At 48.3% G+C, this 21,326-nt stretch overlaps 1 protein-coding gene across 1 annotated transcript; it reads left to right on the top strand.

The window, feature by feature from the left end:
* The first annotated feature begins 2,583 nt into the window (after positions 1 to 2,583).
* On the top strand, positions 2,584 to 17,136 carry MTO1 (mitochondrial tRNA translation optimization 1). The gene is made up of 12 exons (XM_050950754.1): positions 2,584 to 2,923; positions 4,393 to 4,592; positions 5,571 to 5,688; positions 9,333 to 9,622; positions 10,197 to 10,309; positions 10,469 to 10,659; positions 10,979 to 11,109; positions 12,283 to 12,487; positions 12,568 to 12,739; positions 13,475 to 13,593; positions 14,133 to 14,290; positions 14,496 to 17,136. Exons 1-12 carry the CDS (start codon positions 2,740 to 2,742, stop codon positions 14,679 to 14,681), a joined length of 2,067 nt encoding a protein of 688 aa, XP_050806711.1. The 5' UTR covers positions 2,584 to 2,739; the 3' UTR covers positions 14,682 to 17,136.
* The last annotated feature ends 4,190 nt before the right edge of the window (positions 17,137 to 21,326 follow it).

The raw sequence follows: 21,326 nt of genomic DNA, 5'->3' as shown, positions 1-21,326 counted from the left end.
GAGGAGGGGGTACAGGATGCAGGAAGGGTATGGAGTGCTGGCTCACGGAGGGGGCTCAGGTCTGGGGGTCGGGGTGTGGGCTCCCACCGGGCGGAACTTACTGCAGGCGGCTCCTAGGCAGTGGCACAGCGGGGCTAAGGCAGGCTCCCTGTCTGCCCCAGCCCTACACCACTCCTGGAAGGGCCAACGCACCCCAGCAGTCCCTGGGGGCGGGGCACGTGGCTGTGCATGCTGCCCCTCTCTGCAGGCACTGGTTCCGCAGCTCCCATTGGCCGCAGTTTCCTGTTCCCAGCCAATGGGACCTGAAGAGGCAGTGCTTGCAAGCAGGAGCAGCACATGAGACCCCTGCCCTCCTCCACCCCCAGGGCCGCATGAGTGTGCTGGCCACTTCCAGGAGCAGCATGGGGCCAGGGAAGGCAGGGAGCCTGCCTTAGCCCCACTGCATCGCCGGACTTTTACTGGCCGGAGATTGTGATTGACTTCGAAAGTCTCCTGGATCCGTGATCGACTGGTTGGTGACCACTGATCTAAGCCATCCCTAACAGGTGTTTGTCTAACTTATTCTTAAAAACCTATAGAGACAGAGATTCCACAATCTCTTGAGGTAATTTGTTCCAGTGCTTACCTACCCTTACAGTTAGGACAGTTTCACAAATGTCTAATCTAAGGGTATGTCTTCACTACCAACGTTAAAGCTACTTTAACGTAGCTGTGTAGTTGTGGCACCAGCGCTGTAAAAAACCCACCCCCATCAGGGGAGTAGCTGAAACTTGCATTGCTTGGGGGGGGAGGTGGTTCACCCCCCCAGTGAGAAAGTTTCAGCACTATAAAGTGGCAGAGTAGACAAGGCCTAAATCTTCCTTGCTACAATTTAAGTCCACTACTTCTGTTCTTAGTGGATAAGAAGAACGATTTTTATCACACTCCTCTTTATAACAACATTTTACATACTTGAAGACGGTTATCATGTCCCCTCCTCCACACCTCCATCTTTTCTTCTCCAGACTAAACAATCTCAATTTATTCAATCTTTCCTCATAGATTATATTTTCTTATTCTGTCTGGATTTTCTCCAGTATTGTTCACATCTTTCCCAACATGTGGTGCTCAGAACTGGACATAATACCAGAGCAGTCACCGTGGAGCATTGTGGGACACTTCCTGGAGGCCAGTTAGGTCGACATAAGCAATGCAGTGTCTTCTAGTGCTTCTAAGTCGACCAAACAACATTGAATTAAGCACTAAATCTCTTGTGAAGGTGGAATAATTCATTCCATGTAGCAGGCAAGTTACTGCAATGGGACCTGGTAGTGTAGATATAGATATTATTAGCCTGACATAAGCTGCCTTATGTGGACGTAACTCCATAGTGAACACTAGGCCACAGAGAAGAGAAGGCCTGAGAAAACATTTCTGGAATAGGATCAGAAGGCAATATACTGATCTGTTTGTGCTGAAGTAGAAAAGTGCAAATTTTGTTTTGAAAACTTGATTGCTGTGTGTAACAGTGACAACAGGGCTGGGGGTGGGGAGGCTCTATGAGGAACAATGGTTGAGTTTCTGCCTAATAGCTTGCATTCATAAATATTGCAAATATAATAGTTGGTGCTAGTTTGTGTTTTGCATACACTAAGTTATTGTTTACTGTCAGCAGCAACCCCCTAATAGCTAGTAGCCTTATAATAGCTGGCAACCATTAGGGGAAATTGGACACCTCATGGACACAGTAGCCTGAACTTTTGAATTGTCTTCCCTTATTGGTCTTGAGGAAGTTGAAGCTGGTCCTAAGCCTGTTTTTGCTGAGCAGATTGCAGAAGTGCAGGGTTTGCTAACTACCAATCATATGCTAACACAACCAAAGCCTGTGTGTGAGCGTGTATAAAAGATTCTAGATTTTTGTATGAAGTAGAGGTGTTTTTTGTACCAAGGAACAGAACTCTGCTTTCTTCTGCAGAATAAAGCAACCTTTCCTTATCACAGTCTGGCTGTCACTGACTCTCAAGTAGGCGGACCCGACATTTTGGTAACACTAAGTTACTGTTTACTGTAGGCCCTACAATTTCTAACCGGCCAAAGAAAGATACCAGCAACGAACAAAGCAACAGCTTCCCTCGGGGCTGGGCAGAGAGCAGCCCGCAGCTGAATTCTGTACAGCGCTTTTCCAAATTACAAACACCCGGCTGTGTACGTGTGTGTGCCCATTTAACCCAGACACACACACCTCCCCAGGGCGGCAGCCCGCGGCTCCTTTGCTGCTCAGGGGAACACGCGGGGCACGCGAGCCACCGCCCCCCCAGCTACCCCTGGGCCTCGGGCTGGGAAATCGTGATGGGCAAGGAACAAAGACCAGCCACTGACGTCACTAACAGCCAGCGGGGCAGCGCTACGTGGGAGGGGCGGGGCCCGGCTCTTTCCGCTCCCCGGGGCCGCCCGCAGGCAGGGCGGGGCACGTGATTCGCGGCCTCGGAAATTCCGTGGGCAGGGGAGGCCGCGCTGCCTATCCGCTCAGTCCTCCAGTGCGCAGGGGACGCGCTTGCTGCGCCTCGGCCGCCGCGATGGTGCCGACTTCCTGCTCCGCCCTCTTGTTGTTGGCGACCTTCGAAGGGGGGGGTCAGGAGGCCGCAGACATGGCGGCGCCCAGAGGGAGCGTGGAATGCGGGGTCCGCGGTTCGTTCTTCTGCTAACCCCGGGGCCCCCCGCCCCTCCCGCGGTTGATCCCGAAGTCTCAGAGCCGCCCCCATGTTCCTGCTCCGCCGCCGTCGCGCGCTGCTGCCCTGTTGCCGGCGCGCGGGGAGCGACGGCACCGCGCCTCGCTGGGATGTGCTCGTTATCGGCGGGGGCCACGCCGGGACGGAGGCGGCGGCAGCGGCGGCTCGGAGCGGGGTCCGGACGCTGCTCGTCACGCACAAGGCCGACACCATCGGTAACCGCGTTCTCCGGAGCCGCTCCCGCTGCGTTGTGACCTCGCTGCGCGTCGCGTGGGCTCCCGGGCAGCGCCCGGCGCAGCGACTCTCAGCCCCTGGCTGATCGTAGGCGCCTGAAGGGTCACAGGCACCGAGCCGGGGAGAGCGTTCCTGGCCACCGGTGCCGTGGGACAGCTGCGCACGCCTAGGGTCCAGCAGGACTCGTCCATTACAAGCCCTAGGCCTGGTTTACACGTACAACTTAGATCGATATAGCTGCATCGCTTGGGGGTGGAAAATTCACACCCTGAGTGCAGTAGCTGAGCTGATCTATGGCCCCCTCACCCTTTCCCTGGTGCTCCAAGGTGGAAGGAAGACTGCTTCCAAAAACTAGCTACCGCTGCTTGGGAGGTGGAGTTTGTAAAGCATTGGAAAAAACCCTTTCATCAGTCTAGGATATACAGTCTACCCCGATATAACACAAATTTGGTTATAATGCGGTAAAACAGCGTTGGGGGGTGGGGCGCGGCTGCACACTCCAGCAGATTAAAGCAAGTTTGATATAATGCGGTTTCACCTATAACTCACAAAGATTTTTTGGCTCCTGAGGACAGCATTATAGCAGAGTAGAGGCGTATCTATTCTATACTGCTATAATGGCATAGCTACAGCGCTGTAGTACCCATAACGTAGATGTGGCCATAATCACAAAAGGTTGATGCCTCTCCTTGCTCTGAGATGTCCCTCTTATGTCCTTCACTCAGCTAGAGTTACGAGGAGCTGGCAGTTCTACACTTAAAACTCTGCACTGGCACTGATGCAAGTGTGCTACTGTAATGCTAATATGAAGATGCTCTTATTCTGATGAAAGAGAGCTCTACCATCAGTGTAGTTAATTTAGCTCCCCAAGAGGTGGCAGCTATATCAGCAAGAGAAGCTTTCTGCTGACAGCGCTGTCTACACCAGCCTGGGCTGAGAGGTTGGTATAACAATGTTGCACACGGTGTGTGGATTTTTCACACCCCTGAGTGACACAATTATACCAGTGTAAATCTGTAGTGTAGACCAGAGTTCAGGTTGAGTGTCTAACTAGCTAGCTGTCACTGAAACACTGTCCTTGGCTTGAAGCTTCAGTGATTACATTGTCTTTCTATGATGTATATGAGAAACTGCTGAGCTTCACCCGCATACTTGTGGCACACAGTCTGTGTCCCCTAGCAGCTTTGCAAGTGTGGCAGAACCCAGTGGATTCTGTGGCCACACAATGATATGTAATTAACCTTTTAGTAGTTTTTGTTTTGTCTCAGAAGCAGCATAGACGTATAGAATGAGTATGAGGCTAGGAGCCAAGTTTCCTGGTCTAATGGCCAGTTCTGATACTGTGGCCTTGAGCTACCTTCTTTTTAAACAGTAGAAATAAATGCTAGGGTTCAGAAAATGCAAGGCTGCCATTAGCTGATAATTAAAGGCTCGCTTGTGTTTTCTCTAGGGCAAATGTCATGTAACCCTTCCTTCGGTGGCATTGGAAAGGGGCATCTCATGAGAGAGGTAGATGCGCTGGATGGGCTGTGTGCTCGGATCTGTGATCAGTCTGGAGTTCATTACAAGGTGCTAAACCGGTGTAAGGGTCCTGCTGTGTGGGGTCTCCGAGCCCAGATTGATAGGAAACTCTATAAAGAAAACATGCAGGTGAGAATGACATGGGGGAGAAGAGAAGTAATGGGGCAAAATGGGACAGGAAAATTTTTGACTGGGTCAAGGGAAATGGGAGAGAAGTAAAACCTGGGTCTAATTAGAGAAACAAATAACCCACTGTGGTCCTGGTGTCCACATTTTTTAAAAGGATGTTGAAAAATTGAGAGGGTGCAGAGAAAAGACAAAACTAATTTGAGGCTGGAAACTGTCTTACAATGTGAGACTCATAGACTCATAGACTCATAGGTCAGAAGGGACCAATCTGATCATCTAGTCTGACCTCCTGCACAAGGCAGGCCACAGAACCCCACCCATCCCAAAATGAGACTGAAAGAGCTCAATTTGTTTAGCTTATAAAAAAAATCTGAATTATGGTGTATTGTGGGGAGAAAATATTAGGTACTAAATAGCTCTTTAATCTAGTGGGAAAAGACATGACAAGAATCAATGACTGGAAACTGAAAACAGAAATTCAAATTGGAAATAAGGCACAATTTTTTAACAGTGAACGTGATTAACCACTAGGGAATGGGAAATGGTGGATTCTCCAGCTCTTAAGTCTTCAAGACTGGAAACCTTTCTGCAAGATACTTTTGTCAGACGCAAGTTATTGAGCTCAATGCAAGGTAACTGGCTAAAAAATGTATGGCCTGTGTTGTACAGGAGATCTGAGTAGATGATCTAATGGTTTCTTCTGGACTTAAAATCTATTAGTCCTTCATTTCCATTTAATAAATCCCAAACAGTGCAGTAATTGGATGTCCTGGACAGCGAGTTGGATCACAAGTACAGTGAAATGACCTGATGACAGAGTGGGAAACGAATGGGGTGAAGGAAAGGAAGCTCTGTGTATCCAAGAGGGAGGCTGTTGCTGAATGTTTTGGGGAAGAGGTTCTGAGATGTTATTTTGAGGGGACAACAGGCCCATCTTAGTGATGTATGGACACTCAATACTTCCTTCTTTCATGGCAGAAAGAAATCCTTAACACTCCACTGCTGACTGTTCATGAGGCGTCTGTGGAGGATCTTCTCCTGATGGAACCAGAGCCAGACCGTCCTGGGAAATGCCAAGTCAGTGGGGTCATTCTAGGTACGTACTGGAAGCACAAGGTGCTTCACTAGGTTGGTTATGTCTTGGTCCTAAATGGGACCATGAGAGTAAACATGTCTGATTCCTCAAGCTGACTTGTGCTTGAAGTCGGGACTGGTACAATGAAAACGAGTCTTTCATTAATCTGATTTAGGTTGAGTATGAGCGAAACAAACTAGCCATCACAGTGGTGGGTGTGAGAACTAGGTGATTTGGGGAACAGATTTACAAAGGTTTATCTCTAGACCAGTCATTCAGAATATGTCCCAGGCTATATGAGAAGATTTTGTTGGGTTAATCAGGTGTGCCGAAGACAAACTCCTTTCCATCTAACTAGTGTTTGATTTGTGAAAAAGAGTAAATTTTTCTTTAGTGCAGTTTCTAGTAAGTATCAGAGGGGTAGCCGTGTTAGTCTGGGTCTGTAAAAGCAGCAAAGAATCCTGTGTCACCTTATAGACTAACAGAGGTTTTGGAGCATGAGCTTTCGTGGGTGAATACCCACTTTGTCAGATACATATAGTGGAAATTTCCAGGGGCAGGTATATATATATGCAGGCAAGATAGAGATAATGAGGTAGTTCAATCAGGGAGGATGAGGACCTGTTCTAGCAGTTGAGGTGTGAAAACCAAGGGAGGAGAAACTGATTTTGTAATTGGCAAGCCATTCACAGTCTTTGTTTAATCCTGAGCTGATGATGTCAAATTTGCAGATGAACTGAAGCTCAGCAGTTTCTCTTTGAAGTCTGGTCCTGAAGTTTTTTTGCTGCAGGATGGCCATCTTAAGATCTGCTATAGTGTGGCCAGGGAGGTTGAAGTGTTCTCCTACAGGTTTTGTATATTGCCATTCCTAATATCTGATTTGTGTCCATTTATCCTTTTCCATAGAGGCTGTCCAGTTTGGGTGATGTACATAGCAGAGGGGCATTGCTGGTATATGATGGTGTATATTACATTGGTGGACGTGCAGGTGAATGAACCGGTGATGGTGTGGCTGATCTGGTTAGGTCCTGTGATGGTGTCACTGGTGTAGATATGTGGGCAGAGTTGGCATCGAGGTTTGTTGCATGGATTGGTTCCTGAGCTAGAGTTACTATGGTGTGGTGTGCAGTTACTGGTGAGAATATGTTTCAGGTTGGCAGGTTGTCTGTGGGCGAGGACTGGCCTGCCACCCAAGGCCTGTGAAAGTGTGGGATCATTGTCCAGGATGGGTTGTAGATCCCTGATGATGTGTTGGAGGGGTTTTAGCTAGGGCTGTATGTGATGGCCAGTGGAGTCCTGTTGGTTTCTTTCTTGGGTTTGCCTTGCAGTAGGAGGCTTCTGGGTACACGTCTGGCTCTGTTGATCTGTTTCCTTATTTCCTCGTGCAGGTATTGTAGTTTTGAGAATGCTTGGTGGAGATTTTGTAGGTGTTGGTCTCTGTCTGAGGGGTTAGAGCTGATGCGGTTGTACGTGAGTGCTTGGCTGTAGACAATGGATCGTGTGATGTGCCCGGGATGGAAGCTGGAGGCATGAAGGTAGGCATAGCGGTCGGTAGGTTTTTGGTATAGGGCTGTGTTAATGTGACCATCACTTATTTGCACCGTGGTGTCTAGGAAGTGGACCTTCCGCGTAGATTGGTCCAGGCTGAGGTTGATGGTGGGGTGGAAGCTGTTGAAATCGTGGTGGAATTTTTCCAGAGTCTCCTTCCCATGGGTCCAGATGATGAAGATGTCATCGATGTAGCGTAGGTAGAGAAGGCGCATGAGTGGACGAGAGCTGAGGAAGCGTTGTTCCAGGTCGGCCATAAAAATATTGGCATATTGTGGGGCCATGCGGGTGCCCATAGTGGTGCCACTGACCTGGAGATATATATTGTCATCAAATTTGAAATAGTTGTGTGTGAGGATAAAGGCACAGAGCTCAGCAGCCAGTTGTGCTGTGGCATCATCAGGGATACTGTTCCTGACAGCTTGTATTCCATCTGTGTGTGGGATGTTTGTGTAGAGAGCCTCTACATCCATGGTGGCTAGGATGGTGTTTTCTGGAAGGTCACCAATGCATTGTAGTTTCCTCAGGAAATCAGTGGTGTCACGGAAATAGCTGGGAGTGCTGGTGGCATAGGGTCTGAATAGAGAGTCCACATATCCAGACAGTCCTTCAGTGAGAGTGCCAATGCCCGAGATGATGAAGCGTCCAGGATTTCTGGGTTTGTAGATCTTGGGTAGCAGCAAAAAAATTTCAGGACCAGACTTCAAAGAGAAACTGCTGAGCTTCAGTTCATCTGCAGATTTGACACCATCAGCTCAGGATTAAACAAAGACTGTGAATGGCTTGCCAATTACAAAACCAGTTTCTCCTCCCTTGGTTTTCACACCTCAGCTGCTAGAACAGGGCCTCATCCTCCCTGATTGAACTACCTCATTATCTCTAGCTTGCCTGCATATATATACCTGCCCCTGGAAATTTCCACTACATGCATCCGACGAAGTGGGTATTCACCCACGAAAGCTCATGCTCCAAAACATCTGTTAGTCTATAAGGTGCCACAGGATTCTTCGCTACTTTTCTAGTAAGTGTTATCTACATTACAGCCATCACCATCACACGTAGCACCAACTGACTTCCTTGCTGACAGTCTCATCAAGATGAAGAACTGCATGGAACTGGTCCCTAGAAGTGGGCTTGTCAGGGTAGCCATCAGGCATGAGAGAAGCATAGAAGAAATTGTTCGTAATGCTTATTTTATGGTTATCTGGTTGTCATCCTATCTCAGTAGAAGAACTTCATCCACCATTGCTGCCAGACCAACAACTTTCCCTAGTAGTAACATGAAAATAAGCAGCTTTGCACAGATGAGGCCTTTTACTTTAACTGTTTCATGTTTGTAAGTTCTTGTGTTTCCTCTGTCACTTTACTGATGAGGACCTAAAATCTGTGGATAAAATTTTAATTCTTCCCATCAGAAAGAAATTCTAAGCACTCAAGGACCCTCCAGCTGTCTCTGTCATTAGTTCTTGGTGGGGAAGGAAAGGATCTCTTTCATTTCATTGTCACATGTCATCGAAATGTGGGTCTACAACTTATTGTGTTGTGGGAGCAGCAGTGATCTGTATGCTCTGTATAACTATGCTTTGTATAACCTGTATGCTCAAAAGGTCTGTTATCCCCCCGCCCCCCCCCACCCCTTTGTCTCCCTCTCTGAATACTTGTGAAGTGGCTTTCTCCCTCCCCCTCCCTCCTGGAATGCTTGTGGGGTGAATGGGCTGGTTGAACAGCTGGAAGATCAGAAGAGCTTCCAGGTAGACACCGTGTCTGGCACTCTGATTAGGCAGTGATCACACACCCAATGTATGGACACTGCCCGAGGTGGAGTGTGACCAACCAGATGCAGCCAAGTCATCTCTAGTCACAGGCCACGAGGAACAGGTCCTTAAAAGGGGAAGGGGCCATGTGCCAAGGGGGCACTCACAAGCTTGTACCTCCCATGAAGGCTGGGATGGTTAAACTGCACCTGCTTTTGTGTCTCCATTCGTTTTCTCTGTATTGACAAGAGGCACACGCAAATTCAGTGGAGAATGTGGGCTGATGCTAGGTAACAACACCAGAAACGTCAAGGGCTTGTTAATATGAAATGTTCTTATTTCTATAAACTGATTGTATTCCAGGGGATGGAAGCAGAATCCACGCTGGAAGTGTCATCCTGACTACAGGCACGTTTCTGAGGGGGATGGTCTTCATTGGCTTAAAGATGCATCCCGCTGGGCGATTAGGGGATCAGCCCTCCATTGGACTGGCTCAGACCTTGGAGAAACTGGGATTTTCTGTGGGAAGGCTGAAGACTGGGACCCCACCTCGACTGGCCAAAGACTCTATTGACTTCAGCGTTCTGGAGAGACACATGGCTGACAACCGTCCTGTGCCATTCAGCTTCCTCAATGAGGCTGTGTGGATCAAGGTGGGATGGAATGCTGACAATACACATGCAGTTGGTGTGAGCTGGGAGAGTGATCTCGGGGTGATCCCTATACTGCTGTGATCAGTACCATCAAGGCAGTGTGTGGGTGGGGTCTGCTGGCTGAGGAAGTGGTCTTATCAATGTTTGACTCATTCAGTCAGAGGGTGTCCAGTTACCTCACCTTGATAGCTCAGAATTCAGCTTCTCTGAGGCATCAGCTCTTAGCTAGGAAGGCTAAGGCCAGCTGGAATGCCACAGACCTCCACGCATATCCATCACCTTCCTTGGGATATCTGTGCTGTAATTGGGTAGGTAGTGTATTGATTAGAGCAGAGAACATGGTTTCAAGGCTCCCAAGGTTTTACTACTCTCTGCCACTGACTCACTCTTCAGCTTGTTATTTAACATCACTGAACATCTGTGCAGCGGGGATGACAACGCTACCCCCTTTCAGTGCTGTTATGAATGTTAGAGAATGTTTATAGAGCCTTTTGAGGTCTTTAGAAAAAAAGTGCTAAATAAGTGCAAAGTATTATTGTTGGATTAAATCGAAGTGATTGTTGACCTCTGTCAGCCAGAAGATCAGCTCTCATGCTACCGGACTCTCACCAATGCCAAAGTGGAGCAAATCATCCACGATAACCTTCACCTGAACAACCATGTACGGGAGACAACAAGAGGGCCCCGGTGAGTACGGAGAGATCCTGGAGAGATCTGCGTGTAGTGATCTGATCGTGTATCTGAAGCCCTCTGGGTCTCCCTTGTGTACCTTCTGGGAAGGCTGTTGTCAGAGATTGCTTCTCTCCAGGTCAATGCTCTTGTCCTGATGGCTGTTCCCTGTTGCAGATACTGTCCCTCGCTTGAATCCAAAGTTCTGCGCTTTCCAAACCGCATTCATCAGCTGTGGCTGGAGCCTGAGGGTCTGGATTCCAACATCATCTACCCCCAAGGGATGTCAATGACTCTGCCGCCAGAGCTCCAGGAGCAGGTCATTGCATGTATCCGTGGCTTGGAGAAAGCCAAGATGGTGCAGCCAGGTGAGTGAGGGCCAGATCGCTCCAACCAGTGTGAGCTGGCCCTTTCCAGACCAGCTTTCCACAGAAGGGGGTGGAGGGGAGTCTACATTACATCTACATTGCAAAGGCATCTGGAAATGTGACCCCTACTGTACCCAGAAGCTGAGGGTGTGGACAAACCTACATGCCGTTGCACTTGGCGGTGAGTGGAGAGGTGTTGTATCATGCTGGGCTCTCAGTGGGAATTCTGACACCTTTATTCTGTGGAATGGGGCAGGGGTGTTTGATTTTCTTCTCCTGATGACTGACTGACTTTGTCTGTCTGGTTTGCTTGTAATAGGCTATGGGGTTCAGTATGACTTTCTGGACCCCCGTCAGCTCAGTGCTTCCCTTGAGTCCCGTCTTGTTCAGCGACTCTTCTTTGCAGGACAGATAAATGGCACCACAGGCTATGAAGAAGCTGCAGCCCAGGTGAGCAGATCTGGGAGTGCGTGTTCCACACTCAGAAAGAGAATGGATATAACCTGAAAGGCCTTCTCCGAACTAGCAAGCCTGGTAGATGTAATTCACCTCCAGTGCAGCCCCCAATGGCAGTAACAGTGTAGTGCAGACAGGGAACAGCTTTGCCACTGTGTCATCCAAACTACTCACAGCTCGCCTGCATCCTGCCCGCATTTTGGCTTCCACCTTGATTACCACTGCTGGAGTCGCACTAGTGATGCATTACAGCTACGAAGTCTGTTAGTGTAGACACAGCCAAATGGGCAGTGTGGAGACTGCACTCCTGATGGGCATGACTGGGAGCACACATGAAAAGTCTCCAATGGCTTCATTGACTGAAGGTGTCTTAGAACTCTAACCCCAATCAGCAACTGCAGCACTGGACTGTGAGTGGAGAAGCACTGACAATAAAAAACAAACAAAAAACAACCCACAATCTAATGGTACTGAACAGCACTGCAAACCATATATTACTGTGTCAGACAGTGGCTGCCTTGTCACTCTTCTCCTTCCTCCTGCAAGTGATCCCAGTGCTGTTCCCAGCGGGGCACTGCCTGAGTTGTGGATATGTTCTGGGATTATGCACACATGGCCATCGGAGCATTCAGCAGCAAAGGCCCTGCTATTCTCAGGAACAGCTTTCCTACAACTTCGTTTTTAAAAATACCAAGGAATTCTAATGTCAGCCCAAGAGGCTGGTTCCCTTGTGCCAGGTGTGATTATTGGTAGCAAGGACTAAAGCAGCTGGAAGATCTGCAGAAAAAGAATTCTCAGTGGACAGACATACAGACAGGTAGGATCATGTCGCTCACCAGTTAGCCCCTCTTAATTGATTAAGTAGCAATGATAACTAGCTCCAAGCAGTCTGGCCTAGCATTCAGGTTGAAAGATAGTCAACATGACACACTGCTTTCAGTTGGGGGAGAACAAGGAGGGGATCCTCAGAGCTCTGGAAGGGATGTGGAAAGCCTCTTCTTTCCCAATGCAGGAATAAAACCACTAGGGCTGCTAAAGCGTCACAGACTGTCACACACCTCATGCTACACAGATCTAGTGGCTTGTATTTGGCCACATCTGTGGATCAGGGAAGTGCCATTGTGCTGGCTTTGCAGTAGCTCCTGTGACCATTTTGCTCTCTGGCAGGGAGTGATTGCTGGGATCAACGCTGGCCTGCGTGTTAGTGGCAAGCCCCCTTTCATCATTAGCCGCACAGAGGGCTACATCGGAGTCTTGATTGATGACCTCACCACCCTGGGCACCAACGAACCATACCGCATGTTCACCAGCCGTGTGGAATTCCGCATGTCTCTACGGCCCGACAATGCAGACAGCAGGCTCACCCTCCGAGGTAGGCAGTCGCTTCTCCTGGTGATGTTCAGAGCCCTGTCTGTGCACCCTCTCTCACTCATGCGCACTCTGTCTATGAAGGTTTTGAGGAAGCTGGCTGTGTGTCCCAACAGCGATATGCACAGACATCTCGGCTGAAGGCTGCTTTAGAAGAGGCAATAGCAGTGCTAAAATCTCTTCAATTCACCGCCACCAAATGGTCCAGGCTGATTCCAGAGGCTCCCATAAGCACCAGTCGAAGCTCACTTACCAGGTAAAGGCTACAGCTGATCCTTTCTTGTCTGTCCAGTGCATACTTCTGCAGAAGAAGTCCTTCCTTTTCTCTCCACTGCTTTCTAAAACTTAGTGGAGGTGGTGTGGTGGCAGACGGACAGCCTGTCTTTAGCCACGTAAGAGGCATAGCACTGGCTGCGGTAAAGTAGCACTTTCTATGCAATGTGCCTCATCCCTGCTCTGGAGCGACTATCTCCCTGGTTGTGTGAAAGGCACTCCACTCTTTAGCGCTGGTCAGCCTTGGTGCCTCTACTGAGACTTCTGACAAGGGAGGTGATGGTTGGATGATGGTGGTCTCAGTCTAGTTCCGAGGCCCACAACTCATTTCAGCTAGGCCAGGTGGTAGCAGGTCTTGGTCATGGTGGCCCTAGTCCCTCCATCTCTCCTCGTCTTCCCTCTCTTTACCTTCCCTTTTGTTGTTTTTCAGGGCAATACCTGAAAACTCCCTTGCGAGGTACTTTCCAGTTTCAAGGTTCCTCAGATGCCATTATCTAGCCACCTTCTCCCTATTTGCCTACCCAAATGTGCCCTCCTCTCAGCAAAGAGCTGGTCTCCCTTACTCATCTGGTGGTGGCAGCAAAAGGGGATAGTCTCTGTGATCATTCATCTCTGAACTGACCTTGCTGAAGCTAAATTCAGTGTGTCTCACTAGGAACAGCTATTAACCTGTTCTGGGTAATTCGCTGGCTTTGCTACCATGTTCTTGTTTTCACAGTGCCCTTGACATCCTTCAATATCCAGAGGTCACCATGGAGCTTTTGGCAAGAGCTATCCCAGAGCCCCTGAGAAAGTTTGCTGAATGGAGAGAACTGGCAGAGAGGCTGAAAATAGAAGGTATAGGAGTCTGCGAGTCCTGTGTAACCAGATCTGCTCAATGGCTTTAGAGCTCATTCAGTGGTGAAGGACCACAGAGCAGAAACCTCCGTCATCTCTGCATAGACTTGAATGGGGAAAGAACTATTGTGACCAGAGCACCAGACCCATTCATCTCTGGCCCCTAACCCTCCCCATAAGGCCCCTATTCTCCTCCTCTTGGGGTGCAAGAGGAATTGTCTCATTGTTCATTCTGTCCTGTTTTTTCCCACCAGACCACTCCACCAATGGCTTGCAAGCTGCCCCAGAGGACCAGCCTCTCCTCGGGGGACAGAAACATTGTCTGTGTTTATTCATTCCCATTGCAAGCTGAGTTGGTGAAACTTTCCAAAACACCTACAGGTGTTAAGCTCCCTAGTCCCTGGCAGTCAGAGGCTTAATGCCCTTAGGTACTTTTGAAAATCCCACCCAGAAGTCCTAGTTCTGGGGGCAAGAACGCCTGTGGTGTAAATGTATCTTTATTATTATTTTCTCTGTGCCCCTCACAACTCCCACTGCAGCTGTTTATGAGTGGCATGTAGCCAGCCAGCAGCAGGAAATAGAGGAAGTACGTCGAGATGAAGCTCTCCAGCTGCCAGAGGACCTAGATTACTTTGCCATTGATGCATCGTTGTCCCAGGAAGTGCGAGAGAAACTAGACTCCAACCGCCCTCAGACGGTGAGGCACTGGGTCAGGGATGGGGGTGGAACAGTGATGGAATCCCATCTAAACACCAAATGCTTCCATATCTGTCCAAGGGACTCTTTGTACGGGTGTATAGTCTCTATTTGGAGTTGGACATCTCTGGCTGGAATAAGGCTCATTGGAAAGCTTCAGAGACTCAAGTGTTCTCCAGCTGATCTGTTACTGTTTCTGCCTACAGATCGGAGCAGTCAGCCGCATTCCTGGAATTACACCAGCCGCCATTGTTAACCTGCTGAGATTTGTGAAGACCAATCGGCAGAGGACAGAGCACATAGAACACTCTAGGATTGGCAGAGCCTCACCAGAGGGAAATACGTTTGGGAAGAGTAAATTTCAGAACTCAAGCTTGAGCTGTGCTTCATGAGGAACCACCAGAAAATAGCTTTGTTAAAATGCCTTCATGAAGGAGAGTACAAGTCATTAGACAGTACACACATGGGTATGCTACACCTAAAGCCAAAAACCATTGTAGCTGTCTTCTGTGGCTTGTGTCATCAGTTTAATCTGAAGTCAGCATACCCAGGAGCTATTGTAGAGTGACCAGGAGTCTAATGTGTCTTGCTCCTCTTAAGTTAAAATAAAATTATGATGGGGATATCAGTCAACCAAGCACCTACTAAAAAGCATTGCTGAAAAAACATCCCTTCTTATCAAAGGTGTTGACTAAGGAGGAATGTATCACCCTGTTGAGCAACATGAGATGCTAGTGAGAACTAGAAAGCCAAGATCCCAGTAACTTTCTGATTGTCTTCAGTAGGACTTGGATTTGTCCCCAGCTCTGCAGTGGCTGGTGCTGCCTTTGCTTTTATGTGATTTCAGCTAGCTGGAAACATTCCTGGTTATGGAAAGAATTTATAAATACTTGCCTTATAGTAACTCTTCAGTGGGCCGAGGGTAATGTTAAGATACAACCCCCTGCACCTCAAATTTTAAAATTAACTTTGGAAGGTAACTCAGCTGGGAGGGCTGACTTCCAATCTGATCAGGAAGAGAAGTTAACTTTCAGTGTAGATGAACTGTTAGGATTGTTTTGTTTGTTTGTTTGTTTATTTTCCAGAAGCAGTTAACTTAGGCCCAGCATATAGAGTGAGAAATGGTTACCCCAAACACGGTAGGATGGGAAGATTGAATGTTTGGTTGTACTCGATTAATTGTTATTACTCAGAAAAGTGATACCACAGAATGGCACCTTCACTCAACAAACTTGCTCATTTTAGTGACAAAAATAAGCGCTCTGCTCCTGTTAGACCTGCAAAGTCAACAGAGCTAAGGCTGTGGAGTCTGTGTCTTCCTATGCACCATCAATGGAGTTGTGTATTAGTTTCCTGTCAGTTACACCTGTACAGCCCAGTGAGACAATGAATTTGTATGGTCATCACTGAAGGACATTAATACTGGCGGGCAGGCATGAGAAAGAAAGAATCCAGCTTTATTCTGCCTCTAGGTTGAGTTTGCAGGGCTGGCATTCAGGAAAAAAACATCTTTTTACTTTGTAAATATGAGACACACGCACAATGCCATTTTTGCAGGCGTCTTTCAGAGCAGAACTACATTTCTAGGCCACGTGGAACATCTTGAAGTGACTGCTCTTTTATCTGTGCTTGGCTTCGTGGGAAACTGAGTGGAGTTGCCAATCCTCTGTCATAAGCCTGAATTCACTGACGTTAAAACAATAGCACAAATGTGTCTTTTTGCCTGTTTGAAAACATAGAGGTAAATCACTTATTGCAAAAACTAAATGCTGGGAATGGAGAATATATTTATAATGTTGTTTGGGGGCATTGCAGTTAGTTTTAGAATGCTGCAACACACACTTCTAATAGATAAATGTAGCTTAAAATACTCATTATCCATGGAACATAATACAGAATTAATAGTGCTACAGAGACGCATGTGATAGAAACTGAATACCAACAATGATTTCCTGTATGCCAGTCCACTTAGTTGTTTTACCATATAAGTTTTGGAAGGACATAAATATTCTCTAACAAAAAGCAGTTAGCACTGGTATATATTCCATGATGGACCTGACTTTGCAGGGCGTTTCTGGCTGTAGGCCTTTCTCTTTTCTCCTTCCCTCCATGTTAAAAAGATTGTGCCTTTTAAGGAAAATAAAAATTGCTTAAGTTTCAGGAAGTATCTTAGGGATTGATTACCAGCCCTTGGAATTAACCAGGATGTCTAAGCCTGTGGGTAGGAGAAGTCTGAAATGGCATTTCCTTTCAAGTATGAAAGCAGTGAGTGAACAGGCTTGCCTAAATATCCCTGGTATCCAGTGCTCTGTCAGCTCTTCGGAGGAGACTCGCCCCTCTCAGTTGCCACAAGAAATGGGAAAAGGGTGCACAATCCTAGGTAATCTGAAGAAACTCCTAGGTCTCTTCTAAACTCCAGCCATCCAGCAGTGAGATAGTCTGCATCACACACATTTTGCTCTGATATTAACAACTCAAAATAGTAGCATGTAATAAAGTACATCATAGCTGTACTTCACTTAAAAGCTGAGATTGACATTTCCTTCAAACTTCTTATAGCTTTTAAAAAGATTAAATGTGAGCAAATGCAAACAAACATATGAAAAAGCAAATATTGCAGCTTTGTTTGGCGCAGGGGTTTGTACGAGGTTTATAAGGGTCCAGAACCCACTACAGATGGAGATTGTGTGTATTACTTAATCTGTAAACTATTCAGGATAGGACTGTCTCGCACTATCTGTATGTACAGTGCCTAGCCCAATGGGGTTCCCATCTCTGCTGGCATCTCTAGTTGCTATAATAATACAAAATAATATGTAATAAATAATAAACTTTTATTCTATACTATTGCAGCCTAAGTTGATGAGAATAGGCCAGTGTGGCCTGGATATCTTTTATAACAGGGGTGAGCAAACTATGGCCCCGGGGGCCACCTCCAGTCCTCCAGCCGGTTTAAACCGGCCCTCAAGCGCCTGCTGGGAAGAGGGGTCTGGGGCTTGCCCTGCTCCTGCACTCCAGTCGGGGAATGGGGTCGGAGGCCACTCTGCACACTTGTGCCAAGGCTCCCGGAAGCAGCAGCATGTCCCATCTCCGGCTCCTGTGTTTAGGGGTAGCCAGGGTGCTGTGTGCGCTACCCCAACCCCAAGCGCCAGCCCCGCATCTCCCATTGGCCGGGAACTGCAGCTAATTGGAGCTCAAGGGGCAGTGCCTGCGGACGGGGCAGTACATAGAGCCATGTAGCCCCACCTCCACATAGGAGCCGGAGGGGGACATGCCGCTGCTTCCAGGAGCTGCTTCAGGTAAGCAGCCCCCGGAGCCTGCACCCCTCACCTCTTCCCATTCCCCAACCACCTGTCCCAGCCCTGATCCCTCTTCTGCATCCCAGCCCAGAGCCCCCTCCCACACTCTGAACTCATTTCTGGCCCTACCCCAGAGCCCCCAGCCAGAGCCTTCACCACCACCCCCATTCTCCAACCCTAATTTCATGAGCATTCATGGCCCACGATACAATTTTCATACCAAGATGTGGCCCATGGGCCAAAAAGTTTGAGCAGCCCTGCTTTATAAAGACTAGAAGTCCAATGGCTAGGGCACTAGTGTGGGTCTCTGACGCTGAGCTGGGGGCAGAGGTAGATCCGCTGGAGGGTAGGGATAGGGTCCAGCGTGACCTAGACACATTGGAGAGTTGGGCTAAAAGAAATCTGATGTTCAACAAGTGCAGAGTCCTGCACTTAGGACAGAAGAATCCCATGCACCGCTACAGACTGGTGTCCAACTGGCTAAGCGGCAGTTCTGCAGAAAAGGACCTTGGGATTACAGTTGGACTAGATGACCTCCTGAGGTCTCCTTGAACCCTTAATCTTCTGTGACTCAGGGGAAGCTGGATTCAATTCTCTGGGCTGCCACAGATTTATTATGACTTATGGCTTGTCTACACTGGCAATTTACAGTGCTGCAATTTTCTGCCCATGGGGTGTGAAAAAACACCCCCCTGAGTGCAGCAAGTTTCAGCGCTGTAAAGCGCCAGTGTAAACAGTGCACTGGTGCTGGAAATTGTGCCTCATGGAGGCGGGTTTTTTAGAGCGCCTTGACCCCACAAGGCATGTTAAAGTGCTGCTGCTGCAGCCGCGCTTTAACATTGCCAGTGTAGACTAGCCGTTAGACCAGGGTAGGCAGCCTATGGCACGTGAGCTGATTTTTGGTGGCACTCACAGTGCCTGGGTCCTGGCCACTGGTTCGGGAGGCTCTGCATTTTAATTTAATTTTAAATGAAGCTTCTTAAACATTTTGAAAACCTTGTTTACTTTACATACAACAATAGTTTAGTTATATATTATAGACATAGAAAGAGACCTTCTAAAAACGTTAAAATATACTACTGGCACGCGAAACCTTAAATTAGAGTGAATAACTGAAGACTGGGCATACCACTTCTGAAAGTTTGCTGACCCCTGCCTTAGAGTCTGAATTACCTGTCTCACAGGAGTGTTGTGAAGCTAGCTAAAGACTCAGCAATTATGGTAATTATAGGGCTAATTATATGGACTATAATGCCACAGCATGGAGTTCCTACATTTTCTTATGGGGTGCAGACAACTCAGTTTCGCAGAACATTGGAATCTCCAGACAAGATGTTGCCCCAAACTGAATCTGGGATGGGTTGATGGTAAAAGGAAGTGGGGAAAACATCTACAAAGTGGCAGGTACTGTGGCTTAAAGATGATCTGGCAACGAAGGTCGCGCACAGCTTGAATTTTTTGTCATGTCTGTAACTGTTGAAACAACACTTCAGCTAGGAAGAAGATGCTGCCCAAGACTGTTTGCTCTCCTCTTGTCCACACTGCTGCAGTGTGCTCTGTTGTGGGGAGAGGGAAAGCCATGTAGAATGACGTAGATGGGGGAGAAGTGACTGCAGCATGCCATATATCACATTTAGGGGGACCAGAGGGCCCAATAAAATCAGAACTGTCCTGATTTTTAGACATTTGTGCTGCGTCCCGATATTTCGCACTGCTGTTTTGTTTTGTTCTGCCGATAGGACTCCACTTCTCTTTCTTTCTTTCCCTCCTCCCGCCTCTGCTGGCGGGACTCCGTGCTTTTTTGTTTTGTTTTGTTGTTGTTGTTGCTGTGCTGGCGGAACTTCCCCTTTTTTTCTTCATCCCCTCGGGTCACTCTGATCACATTTGGTCAGTACTGGCTCCCCATTCAATTTCAAATCCATTTCAATATCCTTCCCTGGAGCTTTAACAATGAGCCAAGCCCGGGTTGTCCCAGAGCCCCGCCTCTTACGCCAGCCGGGCAGCTATAATGGATTCTGGCTAAAACTATTGGTGGTTGGCAGAATGGCCTTTTTGAGGAGAGGCCCTAAGGCTTAGCCATGGAACTTCTCTGCCAATTGCAATAAAGGAGCGTCAGCTGTGTGCCTTCGGGTTAGTTTGCTCCGAAATGTCCGTAAGCAGAAATAGAAGCTGCTATTCCGCATTCCACGTTTTTATACACACGTCTAGCGAATGCATTCTTCCTGCAAGGTCCTGGCCGCCCTTTGTTCTGCAGTAATACTCTAACCAAGTGTCTGTTTCACAAAGCTCTGAAACATGCCACTGGGTGGAGCTGAATAACCACGTTGCTGTCCGAGCAGGAGCAATAGCTCCAAAGTCTTACTCAGCGTTTGTCCAGTGATTCCTCGTGTAAACAACAGCAGCTGTGTAGGGAACTAGGCTGGACTGGTAGATTCCAACCCAGCACCCTCAAAAAAACAACCAAATCTCACCTGTTTGTCACGACGCATTTAATCTAAGACCATGTAAAACTGATTTATTTTTTAACGTCACCGTCTAAGAAAACTTTATAAGCGGGGAGTGGAGGCTGTCAAAATGGATTATTTTGGGTAAATATTTTAATTATCAAAGCCCAAGATGTAGAAACAGGAAGTGGGAAACTGGGTAACATCCAAAGACAGCTATTCAGAACTGCAGGTGGGAAAAGCAAGCTCATTACAGCAAGACTCCTTGGCATTGTGTTTGTTAAAGGCAGAGGTGGAAGTGAGGGTGAGGAACAAGGGCGGACAGCTCCTTCAGAAAGCAGTCATCGGCTTTGTGAGAATGCAACTTCTAATTTAGCCAAGCAACAGGCCTCTTGTCTGTTCTTTTGCCTCCTGTATGGTGGCGGATTAGCTACCCCGCACGAGGCGGGCCTAGGACCCCCCCCCCCGCCCACACACACACGCCCCTCCCGCCAGCATCCACTGATCCTGCTTCCCCACAGAAGCATCTGGGGAGCGGGGGTCGGGGAAGACCCCAGCTCCCCGCTGCAGCCCTAGAACTGGTGGTGTTCGCAATCCCTGCTGCAACCCTGAGGCCGTAGCACGGAGACAGAGCTTCTCTGGCCTTGGGGCCCCAGGGGAAGAGGGGGCACAGAAAGGAGCAAAAGGGGTTGGAGGTGCAATAGAGCGGCGGAGCCCTGCGTGGAACAGGGTCGAGCTAGGGGGCAGCCACTTCCCCTCCTCCTTGCTCTGGCCCATAGCCCCAGGAAACCTTAATCTGCCTCTGCCTGCATGATGGAGGTAAGTGTCACAGCCCTCATGTATGTCTAGGTGCTGGAGAGGCATGTGAGGAAGCAAATTAAGGGAGAAGTAGCCCTCAGCATAGAAACACACACAAAATGAGACATTGAAAACGGTGCCAGCTTTTTGCTCAAGGAAGCAGAACCATATCGCACCCCTGCCTTTTGCCACCACTCAGAGCTGTGCCTGTTTGAGGTTCTCTTTCTAGGACTGAGAGCAGTTTCCTTGCCCTGCATTTGACTCCTCCCTTATACACTACGTGTCTGTGGGTCCACCCCGCACCAGGGCAAGCCAACGGGGGAGTGGCTCTGTGCTGTGTCTGCGCTTACAGTGAACCCTGCTTAGAAGGCCCGTTGTCATGGATGAGCCCCAGGCTTCAATCGGGCATCTGAAGCACTCAGGCTTCAAGACAAGCTTTTTCTTAGTCTCACTCCTATAACGTCACCCCTGTCTCAGACAAAGCAGCTTGCCTCAT

Source organism: Gopherus flavomarginatus, chromosome 4 (genome assembly GCF_025201925.1).
Source record: "Gopherus flavomarginatus isolate rGopFla2 chromosome 4, rGopFla2.mat.asm, whole genome shotgun sequence".
Classification (NCBI taxonomy): domain Eukaryota; kingdom Metazoa; phylum Chordata; order Testudines; family Testudinidae; genus Gopherus; species Gopherus flavomarginatus.
Note: the sequence above shows the minus strand (reverse complement) of the source record. Positions and strands in the feature narration are given on the sequence as shown.